This window comes from Gallus gallus, chromosome 1, assembly GCF_016699485.2.
Source record: "Gallus gallus isolate bGalGal1 chromosome 1, bGalGal1.mat.broiler.GRCg7b, whole genome shotgun sequence".
Lineage (NCBI taxonomy): Eukaryota > Metazoa > Chordata > Aves > Galliformes > Phasianidae > Gallus > Gallus gallus.
Window position 1 is genome coordinate 16,380,221 of NC_052532.1, and position 13,327 is coordinate 16,393,547.

The 13,327-nt window shown below is 37.6% G+C and overlaps 1 protein-coding gene across 5 annotated transcripts in view; it reads left to right on the forward strand.

Moving 5' to 3' along the window:
* Positions 1–331: 331 nt before the first annotated feature.
* The window catches only part of TBC1D22A (TBC1 domain family member 22A), a 155,216-nt gene continuing 142,220 nt past the window's right edge, over positions 332–13,327 (forward strand). For 3 of the 5 annotated variants that reach the window (NM_001031490.2, XM_015275755.4, XM_015275756.4), the window contains exons 1-4: positions 332–530; positions 3,180–3,236; positions 4,675–5,015; positions 5,792–5,971. In NM_001031490.2, the coding sequence (NP_001026661.1) occupies positions 469–530; positions 3,180–3,236; positions 4,675–5,015; positions 5,792–5,971 (640 nt within the window). In that variant the 5' untranslated portion in view covers positions 332–468. Of the gene's footprint in view, positions 531–553; positions 783–922; positions 926–1,049; positions 1,226–3,179; positions 3,237–4,674; positions 5,016–5,791; positions 5,972–13,327 lie in introns of those variants that run through there. The other 2 variants (XM_040701628.2, XM_040701602.2) reach the window with 2 other exon arrangements.

Consider the following 13,327-nt stretch of genomic DNA (forward strand, 5'->3'; position numbering starts at 1 on the left):
CATTACGAGTCGGTGCCCTACACACTGAAACATGGCACAAGGGGCATGCTGGAAGGGAACAGAAGAAAAAGGCACCGTGACACCGCCAGCCTCAGCCTATGTTTCCTCAGCGGCCACAGAACACAACAAAACTACCTAACCAGCCACGGAGGCGGCCACCATTATGGGCGGGGCGAAGGGCGCCACCACCGGCCGGACTCTGCCCCGAAGGCCCTCCCCACCGCCCGACTCTCCCTCCCTGCCATTGGGCCGATCCGACTCACCCGGCAGTACTCTCACTTCTGGTTGGCTGAGTCCTCAGGGCCTCCTCGGGGGGCGAATGAGGAGCGCCGTTGTTTCCCGGTCCCAAGATGGCAGCGCTCAGTCCGGTTTCTGGGGAAGGGAACTGGGGGGAGTGAACCCTGAGGGCGTGGGTCGGGGCCGTTAGCCGGGACAGGACGCGGGGCTGGGGATGAGGTGACAGCCGCCATGGCGAACGATGGGGGCAGGAAGCAGTTCTGGAAGCGGAGCGGCACGAAAGTACCGGGCAGGTGAGAGGGGCGGCGGGAAGGCCGGGTCTCTTTCGGGCCGGTCCCGCCGTCGCAGCCCTGAAGCGCAGGGCCCGTGGTGGGTCGGCTGTGCCCGGGCCCCTTTGCTGTTCCCAGCTTCGCCGGTGCCGTGAGCTCCTCTCGGGTCGTCGGTCCCCCCTACGCCGCCTCAGGGCGTCCCGCGCCTCCCGTCCGTTTGGTTGCCGCTGCAGGGAGGTGACCGTGCTGTCACTGTCCTGTCCTGTTCGGGAAGTTGTAAGGCGTTTCGGTTCCTCCGTCGTTTTTCTGTTGTCAGCCCAGTGCCGGATGTGTGTCAGGGTGCGGGGCTCAGTGTCTGTGATCGGAGATTGCTGGTGGTCTCGTATGTTTTGGTTAGAGCTTGTATTAAAAAGCAGGCTGTGAGTAAATGAGTGAGATGTGTTAGCTGAGTTAGCCTTTCCAAACACCCCATAAAAGGTTCTACGTGAGAAACTAAGGAGCTGTGGGGAAAAACAAACAAACAAACAAAAAACCCAAAAAACAAAAAAACCCCACCAAACACCACAACCTAAAAAAGTGCTGACTTGAAGAGTGTGGTTAAAAAGGAGAAGTAAAAGTCACTTTTGTTAATGGTGGGTCTGTAGCAGCAGCTCTTCTGCAGTTCTGTGCCATATCTTCAGTACGCTCATGTCTGTAAACATAAGTTGTTTGAGTAGCAGGTGAGAAACTTTTACTTCTTTGTTATTAGCCAAAGATTGAGAGCTTCCAAAGTATCAAAAAGAAACCTTAATGATTTCTCACATCTCAGAATGGATTTGCAACTTTCTGTTTTTGGAAATTAACAAAAGAACATTCAAAAAGATAGTCTTAAGCACAAAAACTTTTCTTTGTAGCAAACCGTATGCAAACTTGAAAAAGCATTATAGGTTACTGATGATAAGAGGTGTTTTAACAAAAAGGAAGCTCGTTCTCTAATGCAGGCTCAGTTTGTAGTTCTTAGATCTTGTTAGAATTTGTAACCTCTGTTACATCTGTGTGGTGATTGAAGCGCAGGATGGTTAACAGGTTCCTGTTTTCTTTATGAATTTGAGTAGTTGTACCTTGAAACTGAAGTATGACAAAAAAGCTGTAAAGTGTGGTTTCCCCAAACTCCAGTAACTCCTTTAAACTTTATGAGAGACTGAGATTGCCTGCTCAGATGTTTATTTAACAATGATGTTTGGTGCTCCCATTCTGAAACTGTCCTAACAGTGGAGTAATTCATTTTTCTTTCATCCTTTTTAAAGGTTCTCAGATAAAGGTAATCTATTATTTATACTGTTTTTTTGAATGGTATAGAGAAATAATCTTGCTCATCCTTTAATTTCTACTGTCCCTTATCCATAATCACGAACTGGTAGTAGTTTTGTTTATCTAGTTATAAACTGCCTCTTCTGGTCTGACTGTTCTTTTCTCTCTGAACTTCTTGCTTTGTAATTTTACTAAGTCCCTGTACCCCCTGTGGGGATAAAACACGTTTGACTTTCTTTGATTACACAAGCTCTGTGAATAGTTGCAGTTAATTAATTTGCAGCCTACTGCAGATGTAGAAAAATGAGAATATGGGGAATGTGTTCTTGTTTTTTTTTTATGGCAGAGAGAGGATTGTTGCTTTTTATAGAGGTGAGTTTCCTACATGTCCACTCATACATCATCTGAAAGAAAGGATAGATTGTCTGTGCTATGAAGGACAGTGGCTGGTGACACCCGGCTCTCAACTGATCTAAAGTAGGGGAGAGGGAGCAGACAGTTGACTGAGGGTGGTGTTCATAAAGTCCACAGCCATCTGTAGGATTAATTTCACAAGTTAATGCTACTGGTTTGTTATAACTGCAGTCTTTTTGGCTTGGTACTAAGTCGGTTTTACTAAGGTTGAACTTACATATGTGGTCTGGAGATTGATTTTTGATTTGTTGGGAGGACATTTGCCACCCTTCATGTGATTTTTCAGTGCAGATTTAGGTAATGTCAGCATTGCATGTGATTTGCTTTTCTTACAATCAGTATTGTGTGGTAATAGTTTTCAATGTGAAGCCACTTAAAATAATATTGTGGCTGAAATCTGAAAGGAAATGGAATTTTATGATTCTGAATAATATGCTGTTTTGTAATATTAGAGGTTTTAATAAAAATATATATTTGAAAGTGAATTTATGTTAAGGCATTTCTTTTTTTGTACTCCCATGACTTACGTTCTCTAATGTGCCATTTTCTGTGTGCTGTCATTTTTTTCTTTAAATTGGTCAGCCTTGTGCATCGGTATCTGTTAAGAATTGGCTGGTTAGATTTTGGGCCACAAGTATATAGAAAAAATTAAGTCTTTGCAGATAACTCTGAGAGGTTTTGTTCTATTTTATTCAAAGAAATGATAAATCAGAAGAGGGAAAATCGACTTCTTTTGAACGTTCTTACTGTGGAGTTACCTTTTTTCCTTGTTTTAATTCCTAGATAGAAATAAAAAAGAATCATCTTAAGTTGGCCTCGGGCTTTTTATTGAGTTACTTTTAAGTATACGCTTTAATTTCAGATTCATTGTTTTTAGTTCTGTAGGGGATTCTATGAAATGAAAGACTACTAGAGCATCTCAGTTCTGTTTATTAGTGTCTAATTAATATACACTCTCTTTTCTTATAGTATCCAACATGTATATGGAGCTCAGCATCCGCCTTTCGATCCACTGCTGCATGGAACGTAAGTTAACCTAATACTCAGATAACCCAGATGATTTGGTTCTTATCTGTCTTCTTTCCTCCTCTTCTTCTTTGTTATTAGAATATTGTTAACCTTTTTTTCATAATTTTTGTAATAAACGTGACTTTTTGACCTCTTTTGTGACTTCCTGATGCTTACCATATAGTGAGTTGCAAAAGAGCTTTTTAGTGTCCTGCCTAAGATAGATTGCAATCTTTAATCTCTTTGCAGTGCCTTAAAAACTTATGGTAAATACTTATCTTAATTTAGCAGATGAAGCTTATAGTTCAGATATAAACAGTCTATATGCATCTTTCTCTTGATGATCTGCCTATTTTGTCCATCTGTAAATTAAAAGATTAGATTATGGTGTGGATTGCTTTGAGATGAAAGTGGGAATTTTGCTTTGACAATAGGTGGAAGAGATGCGATAGTAATTTAAAAATTGCCTTAGGTCATGATTATTGGATGTCAAAACACAATGTGTATAATAAGGGTAAAATTATCATCATTAGTAACCAAATAAATTTCTTTCTAATAATCCTCATCTAATGCAAGTGCATTATTTTTCGTTTCCTTATGGCTGAGGTGTTTAGGAAAATGCATTATTGGATTCTGCTTTTTTAATTTTCAAATGGTTTTTAATTTTATTTTTTGAGAGTAGGGAAGCTGACTGAATGTGTAATTTAGCTGAAATCTGAAAGCTGATGTGATTGCTCTGCATTACAGTAAATGAGAACAAGGGCCAAGCTAGGGAGGAATGTCTGGTTTATCTATCTTGTACTGTCTTTTAACAGAAGGATAGAGTTAGCAGGTGATCAGGGCATGCTCAGAGTAGGAACTTGAGGAAGTACCCTGGCTATCAGAAGAGCAAAGTTCTGAAGCAAATTCATGCTAGAGTGCATGACTGGGGAGGAATGATAGATCTAATGAGTTTTAAGGTGAGATTTGATTTGTTTATGACAGTGATTGCATTGCTTGATTGCATATGGTGATTTAGGATTAGACCTGATCATTTGATTGCTGCTGCTGCTTGATTATGCAACAACTGCATGGAAGGGCCTGAAACCTCTATAAAAGCTCATAAAGCAAGGGAATTGTAACGTGTCCTGTCTGTCTTATACAGTATTCCTGCTGTATTTCTTTTACTTGACTTTGAGCTTTTATCTACCTGCCTCTTTTGGAGACAAGGAAAGGGAAGATTTGTTCAGACTGCATTCAAAATGAGGAAGGGTGAGGTTGTTACCTGCCTTTCTCCTCAGAAATATTCCATGATGTTATATCATGGTTGGAAGCAGCAGTAACTTGAGTAGAGGGAGGGAAATATCTGCTGCCTGTATAATGTCAAGCACTGACTGTATTTTCTACTTCCTTACCGATAGTGCGTTGCTTTCTTCATTACTGATTCTCTAAGCATTGTTTACTTGTTATTTAACAGCTTGATAAAACCGGGTTCAAAGCCACCTACAACTCCAGTGAAACTAAAGAAAGTCAGCACCTTCCAAGAGTTTGAAAGTAATACAAGCGATGCTTGGGATCCTGGGGATGATGATGATGAACTCTTAGCAATAGCTGCTGAAAACTTAAATACAGAAGTGGTCATGGAAACGGCTCACAAAGTAATTCAGAATCACAGCAAGTTACAAGAACAGCATAAATTTCTGGAAGAGCATCTACAGGAAGAAAAACAAGTAGAATCAGCAGAGCTGACTTCAGTTGCGTGTGGTGATAATAGGCTTGTTAAATCAGTCAGTGAAGGTCATACATCAAGTTCATCAGGTATGTTAAGAAATGGAAAAAGATGTGGAAAATCAAGTGAGGAGACCTATAATATTTGCCTTTTAGGACACTAACCCCTTCCCAACCTTTACCACAGGTAAATATTATTAATCAGTATTAGATGATTTGAGGGAGGTACTGCACTCCATACTAAACTGTAAAGCATGTCTATGAGAAATACATAAGTCAAGAAAGAATAATTAAACTTCTTTGTTTTCAGACTAGAACTATGTGTTCAATTTTTGGAGGGAAGTGCACTATTTATTGTATTGTAATGAGTAACTGCGTCAAGATGTATGCAATTAATAGTAATTCTACTGCTGTAGAAAAGGTTGGTACTAAAATGCTACTGTATAAAATATTTTAAAAGGGAAAAAAATGGTTTATACGGGCTGGGAAGTCTGTCCTGTTGAGTGATCTGGGCTGTATTCCTGTGTAAATTTTTGAAGTGACCAATTGCAATGATTTTCTAATTAGTTTTTAAGAATGGTGAGGGGGAATAAGAACAACTTTCAGTTGCACAGTGATTATGGAAATGAATTAACCTTGCTGTTAGTATGATCTCTAGTTGATGTGTTTTAATTGTGGAATACTGCTAGGAAGAGGAATACCTCTGCTGTTAAATTCAAGTAGTTTGCAGTTCAAATTGCTATTATGCCTTAAGGTTATATTTCTCTATTTCTCCAAAAGCGAACTGTGTTTTGAATTTAAAAGTTAAATTACTAATAGTCTTCTTACCAGCTGAGGCTGAGTGTTATGCTTCTTTCTCCCTTCAGGTAATGCTAGTGAAAATTCTTCCATGCAGAGATCACAGTCCCTTCCACAAACTTCCACACCTCCTTTGGTGAGTGGAATGGCAGACTTCAATACCTCAGTTACTCCTGCATTAACTGAAAGAGAAGCGTCCCGATTAGACAAATTTAAGCAGCTACTTGCGGGCCCCAACACAGATCTTGGTGAGTATATCTTGAAAAAGCTATGAATTTCATCTAAATAACATTTGAACTGTAAAACTTTCCTGATTGATGTATTGTTTTTCTGGATGGTTTGGTTTTGATCTAATTCTTTCAGCGTTTAGAATAGATCTTGTAAAAGAGGGATAAAATATAGTTGAATACCTGTTCTAATATGCAATTTGAATGCATTATACTAGTAAGTAGAATGTTAGATGCCTTCTTGTTCTATTGTCTTGCATCATTTCGTCTTGGTGGACAAACTGAAAAAAACCCACCACCAACAAACCAAACAAAAACAAAGCACAAGGTTTAATTAGCTGTGTTGGTGCTAAAGCCTGCTAATGAAGCAACATGCGGTGTAAGAATGGTTCTTCTGCTTAGAAATAGGAAAAAATGTTAAGGCATGGAATTACTATTGCTTGTCTACTTAGTGAGCGGTCTTCATGTTCAGACTAATACAGTAGTTCTGTGTCTCATCTGTGAGTGCTGACAATGTGTTAATGTGAAAACAAATGTATTGTCAGACAGCTTGACTGTTGCCTTTGTCCGCTAGATTTTAGCTGCTGATTAGTATGAATAAGTGCTGAGAGGGTTTCACAGCATCAAATGGCTGTGTATCCCAAGTGAAAATGTGGAGGAAGTAGGAAATTTGGAAGGCTTGACTATTCACTTTGATGTAGGAATTTATGTCAAAATAATACATAAAATGATTTTGGCTTAAGACAGTTCTGGAAGATATGTTCAGGAAACTTATGGAAAGAGATAGAAACTGCATGTTTACAGTTCTTCAATTAACACTTCGTTTTCCTAAAAATATGAGACTACTTCAGTGTGACAATACAATGTAGTCCAAGTTGTGGCTTTTTTTTGATTCTGTGATGCATCCTATGGTGAGATTGATGCTGATGAAATAAAACTATGGAAACAAAACTAGACTAGACATAACACTTCAGTAAGTTATGACATTCTTACAAAATACAGCTATGAATAAACTCTGAGGTGCTATGCAAAATACGGAATTTGGTGTAAGCTTGCAAAGGATCATCAAATATTGCTTTTTCATCTTTTGATCCAATGTGTTATGTTTTTATGTGATTGTGACTGACGTGAAAGCTCAACTTTTTTGAACACAGTATAATAATAGAAGCCTTCTTTACAAAAAAATTATGAAATCAGAGTGAAGGCAAGGTTTAACTTAAACCTGCTCAAGGGGAAGTGGCCATAAACTGGAGCATAGGAAGTTCCACAGCAATATGTGAAAGAACTTCTTCATGCTGAGGGTGATGGAGCACTGGAACAGGCTGCCCAGGGAGGTTATGGGTTCTCCTTTTCTGGAGATACTCAAGGCCCGCCTGGATGCCTACCTGTGCAGCCTGCTGTAGGGAGCCTGCTTTGCAGAGGGGATGGACTTGATGATCTCTAGAGGTCCTTTCTAACCCCTTCAATTCTGTGATTTCACTTTTGCTTCCTAATTTCATGAGAATACTTCCTCAGTAACTGAAATTTATGGATTAAAGTAAAAACAGATTTTTTTGTGTCTCCCTCCCCCACACTTTCTAAATTTCACACAAATGTATACAGGAATACAAAATCTAAGTATGTTGCTATGTATGTCATTATTAGAATGTGGTGCACATTGCATAATGTGTCAGTATTCTTCTTTGTAGGTTCTGGTAAATTACGCCTATTCTAAGTCTACATGTAGGGAGCATCTTATTTCTCTTGCTGCATAAGCATAAATTCATATGTTTATTTAATATGTTCTCCATGAAAGGAATGTAAAGAAAATTCTTAATGTTGTGAAACTGTAAGTAGTAGATCGTACGTAGTGCTGGGACTACATTACAAACTCACATTTACCCTAATAAATATATGTATGCTTATACACAAATATATACATACAAGTATGTACATATGAACATATACAGAGTTAATTGGAATCTGGTGTGTATGCGTGCATTATTGGAAAATGCTTGTTTTAGCTCTGTGTTACAACGGAGACTGTATTTAAGAAGGGTTGTTAATGATAGTATTAGCCTAGGAAACTGGATTGTTATTATTCAGTATAATAGTAAAAAGGAACTAAGGTAGAACTGTGTAACAGGCTCCAGTCTAAAATTTGTAGCAAGTAATGAAGGGATAGGTAGCTGTTCTATTGCACATAGCTAGCTTGTGTGTGCTTGTGTGTTGGAGGGGGGAAGGGGGGATGAGTGGACTGTTGATCATGATGAACTGAATTAGTGGGCTGTCATGATGGTGACATTCCAGCAAAAATTTCTGCTCCTTTCTACACCTTATGTAGTAGTGTTGCCTCTACTTGGAAGCAGTAGTTGTATTAGCAGCAGCAGAATATCTCTGACATTGTTTACTTGATACAGTTTTGTACATTATTGAGAGAGATTGTGACAGGTCTTTTCAGAGTATCTAAAAAATAAGGTAATCTTTGAACTGAAACAGTGTCATGTGCATATTCAACTCGAGCCTTTTCTCCAATCATAATATGAGAAATCAACACAGACTCAGAATGTGAAGTAACACAAATGACACTGAATACCTTTCATTCGCACCTGAATAATAATTATCCTATAGAAACAGTGTAAAAAGCAGTGTTGGTCACATATGTCAACTTGGGGCTGTGAAAGATTGTGCTCTTTTTCACTATAAAAACTCAAGTGTTCAAAAAGATGTATTATACATTTGGAAGTGAAGATTATTTTAGCCATTGAAATGTGCTAATAGATTTTTGGAGTCAGGATTTGGTCTGTAGGTTGGATGTTGTGAAGTTGTAGAAAGAGGTACATTCCATCAGCTCCATCAAATTACACACAGAGAAAAATAATGTGCTGGGAATGTACAGTTGTCAGAGATGGAATCCTCTGGTAGTTACTACACAAATATATGATGACCGAGCCATTCTCAAAGTTTCTGCATACAGTTTTATCTTTGGGTCCCTGTGTGTGGCATCCTTCTCTTCTACTGTGTCAGCTGCACCATTCAGCTTGGCATCATCAGCAAACAGAGTGAAGGTACACTCAATTCCATCATCCGTGTCATTGATAAAGATGTTGAAGAGCATTGGTCCAGGTAGATAACATTAGTTACCCTTCCTTTGTCCACTAACGCTGTCACATGCATTGAGGTATATCACTTGTGCTACGGGAGAGAAACATTCAAGAGCCTTTACACCTCTTAAGTACTAATATAATGCAAAGAATAGGGAGCTAATGGCAAAATTATGAGGTGAAAGCTGCCTAACAAGCTGAATCGCGTCACAGTAAGAAGCGTGGGCTGGTTGAAGGAACCTGCTGTAAGAAGCAATTTGGAGAATGACTTGAGGACTGATTGCAATCTATTAGATCATGTTGATGTATACTGAGTGCAAATTCAGGAAGCAGGATAGGACTGGAGACAGCAATACAACTGTGCTTAGCACACAACTTCAAAATAGATTATTGGGCCAATGCTTCTGTGTAGTCTTCTGCTCATGGTACTGCAGTCCAGGTTGTTGAGGGACAACAATTTACACTGGTTGTTCTGTACCATCTACCCATGGTCATTATTGCTTCACAGTCAACCTAATTTAGATTTACTTCATGTAAAGCCCTGCCTTTCCTTGTAGAGGATTTTATGTTACTGAATTAAGGTGAGCTTCTTGTTTTCAGAATCTCTTGCAGATGATTGCTGTAGCAGGAGTGGAGGGCACTCAAAAGCAGCATAGAAAGATTGAGAAGGAACTTGGAAAGTAGGGTTTACTTTTTTTGTGCTTAGAATTGTTTATACAATCAAGAATGTATATTAAACCTTATTGAACACATCAATTATCATTTTATTTGTTTATGGTTGATAAAGGTAGTAGTCTGTAACAGCATTCTGCTGTCCTTTAAAACTGCTTGTCGAACTGCTGTTATTGAAAAAATTCAATAACTGTACAAAATATTCATTGAAATGAACCTGATTAATTTTCTTCCTAGCCTCATTAATTTTTCTGCATTGAACTGCACAGCCATTTGTCTTTATATTCTTGGCCCATCTATGTCACTTAAAATTTTATTGCCTCCTGTAGTTTTCAGTCACGTACAGTTGATCATTTCAGTGTACATTCTTCTTCCAGTTTGTTGCTGTGTCAGACAAAAGCAACAAATTCTGTCCTACCCCTTCTTGTTGTGACGTGCTGTTAGTCATATCTATTTTTCAAACTGTTATCACTGAAGAGTATTCTCTCTGATTCCTGTGCCAGTCAGCTTATCTGCAGAATGTGCAGAGCACGTATTGCAGCTAAGAAATAAGAATAATAATTAAAAAAAATCCAAACCCAAAGAAAGAAGAAACCAACCTCCCCCCGCCCCCACACAAACAAACAAACCAAACCAAAACCAAATCCACACAGAACAAACTCAAAGGTCAGGATTCTATCAGTAGCCTTCAGAACGGTTTTTTTGTTTAAATAAACAAATTGGTGCTAAATATCCTTACATGTTTTTTGTATTGTTCTCTGCATTTGCTTCTATTTCGTGTGCTTTGAAGTAATAGCGTGTAGTTTCATGACTACATAAAGTTTAACTTCTCCAGCATTACTGCTTTGGTAGAATATTTCAATTTCAAGGTAATAGTTGATTATTTTTCTTTGTTGAAACATAAGTTTTTTTTAAACTGAAATAATTTTGCATAGTTTGTCTCTAGAAAAGTTGTTTCTCCCCTTTTCAAGATATGCAATGGACATATATGTAATGTATATGTAATATATATGTAATCTATATGTAATGCATTACATAATAGCTATTGACATACAAAACACCATATTCCTAAACAGCAAAGTTATCAGTAACAAAAAATGTGAAATTGTTTTTCTAACTATTAAAGATCCCTCTTATGGCATTATTAATACTATCCTTAACTTATATCTGTCCTACTGTGCTCTGCTGTCTTAGTTATGCTGGAAAACTTCCTGTAGTTTTCATTTTTCTTTTCTTCCCTTCACTTTTTTTGCTGCTTTACACCTGAAAAAGAAGTTGGCATCTTTTTCTTTTGCTGTCTCTTTTCATATGTTGAAAACCTCAGTTCATACACCCATTTCTACACCTAAATACCATTTTGCTATCCTTAACTACTCTCAATTTCTTTCTGCGTTATTTTTTAGGGTTTTTGTATTTTTGTTTTGAAAAGGCTGATGGAAATGAACAGCTATTTTTTAGCCACAGTGATTTAACTGAAAAAGACCCTTTTGGCTATTTTTAATTCATGATATTTTTGTTAATAGTTTCATTTCATATTTTCCATCTGTCATATATACTCAAAGTTTACTTGACTGGTATTTAGACTACATTTAAATAAATCAAGAATTTATGACTGAATATAATGTGTAAAGAAATTCAATATATCTTGATTTGTAATCTCTGCTTAAGAGCTAAACAATATATAAAAGCCATTAAAAATGAAACACTATTTCAGCATCCTGGAGTTTGATTATTTTCCTGCTTCATCTTATTAGTTAAAATCTCCCCTTTCTTACATTTTATTGCAGATAGACACAACTCAGTATACTGTTGCAGTTAAGTGTTTTTTAATATTTCTTCGGAGTAGATGAATGTGTTCAAAGTGCATTTGAACACTGAATGTGGTGGTTTTTCTACTATTTTATTATTATTTTTTACTTCCCTGTGTTTCCTCTTTCTGTAATATCTCTGATTTCTGATCTAAGGTTTACATTTGTATTTAAATATGTAAAACACATATTCATATAAATATATAATTTAAAAATATATAAACCATTATTCTATATATAATTTATATAAAATTGTATAAATAATTGAATATAATTATAAAATTTAGAAATATAAAACTTATATAAATTTAAAAGTGATGTCTCTGCACTGGAATTGGACTAGATGACCTGTAAAGGTCCCTTCAACTCAAATGATTTTATGATTGCAAGAAGTGGTTCACTGTTTATTAGCTCCCTTTGAGTATTGGAAGGCCACGGTGAGGTCTCTCCAGAGCTTTCTGTTCTTTAGACTTACCAACCAGACCTTTTTTGTACGAGGGGTGCTCCAGCCCTATGAAGAGCTCTGTGGCCTTGCTCTGAACCCACTCCAACAACTCCACATACTTGTGCTGAGGGCCAAAGTCCTGGACAGAGTACTCCATTTGGGGCCTCACAAGGGCAGGTAGAGGGGGACAATTGCCTACCTTGACCTGCTGGTCACAGTACTCAAAGTGAGGCTGCACCAGTCCTAAATGGAATGGCAGAATCATTTCTTTTGTAGTGGTCCAATCTGGCTAGGAAAGAAAGAAGAACATCTGCATTGGCCTCATTTTTCTTGCATATTGTTGTAAAATTTTTGGTGCACTGACATTTAAATAACTCTTTATTTTATGGAAGGCTTTACAGGTATCATTTCCTTTTCTCTCACAGTAACACCAAGGTTTGTGTAAATTTATTTTTTGTTCAACCAGGGATCAGAATACGTGGTAATATAAAAGCAAAAATACATTTTTCAGTATCCAGTCTGACTGCATTCTAGTGGAAACTCTACAGTATTAGTTTTCATATTTAGCATTGCTTGAACATATAGCATCAGATATCAGTTGTCTGGCATCACGTAGGTTAAAGCAGTTTGAATTGTAAGCTTTGTTCAGTCTCAAGGGAGGTTGGTACTGAACTGCATGATGATATGTAGTTCTGGTGTTCTTTTCAGGTTGTATTAAACATCTGTTTTGATTATATTTAACGTGATGGAAATTGGTCAACCAAGAAATAATTCCTGGAAGTGCATGGACCAAAATTGTAGTTGGAATCAGCACCTTGTTGGGGCAGAAAAATTTAGATTTGCATAGCTGTTGTGTTTTCTGTTTTTAAACAAATCGTTTATTTTGATTTGAGCAAAGTTTCCAGTTTAATACACCATCTATTGTCAAATTAAGTTTTTATTAGAGAAAAAAACCAACAAAATAATGAAATAAAACCACACAGAAGCCACTAAGATTGAACAACTGCTGATCTCATTAACAAACAAGAATCTTCTCCTTTTTTATAGTTCTGGAAAATGAGTCAGTATCCTACATCTTTGCTTCTCCGTGCCCTTCTTCATCAGCTTTCACATTTGGTATGACGATATGAACGTGATACATCGTTGACTTTATGTAAGATCACTAGTACCTAGTTTCTGGACTTCTTTCAGGAAATAACTACAAATTGAGGAGCTCTTACCAGAGTTTTATTAATTGCAGCAGCACAGTGTAACGAGTAAAGCTGGTTTTCTATTGTGCTGAAGCCTGTGGAGAACATTCTAGATTAAAACCATTGATCTGAACACCACTCAAAAGCAAATGCGTTTTTAATGTAATCTTTTGAACTGC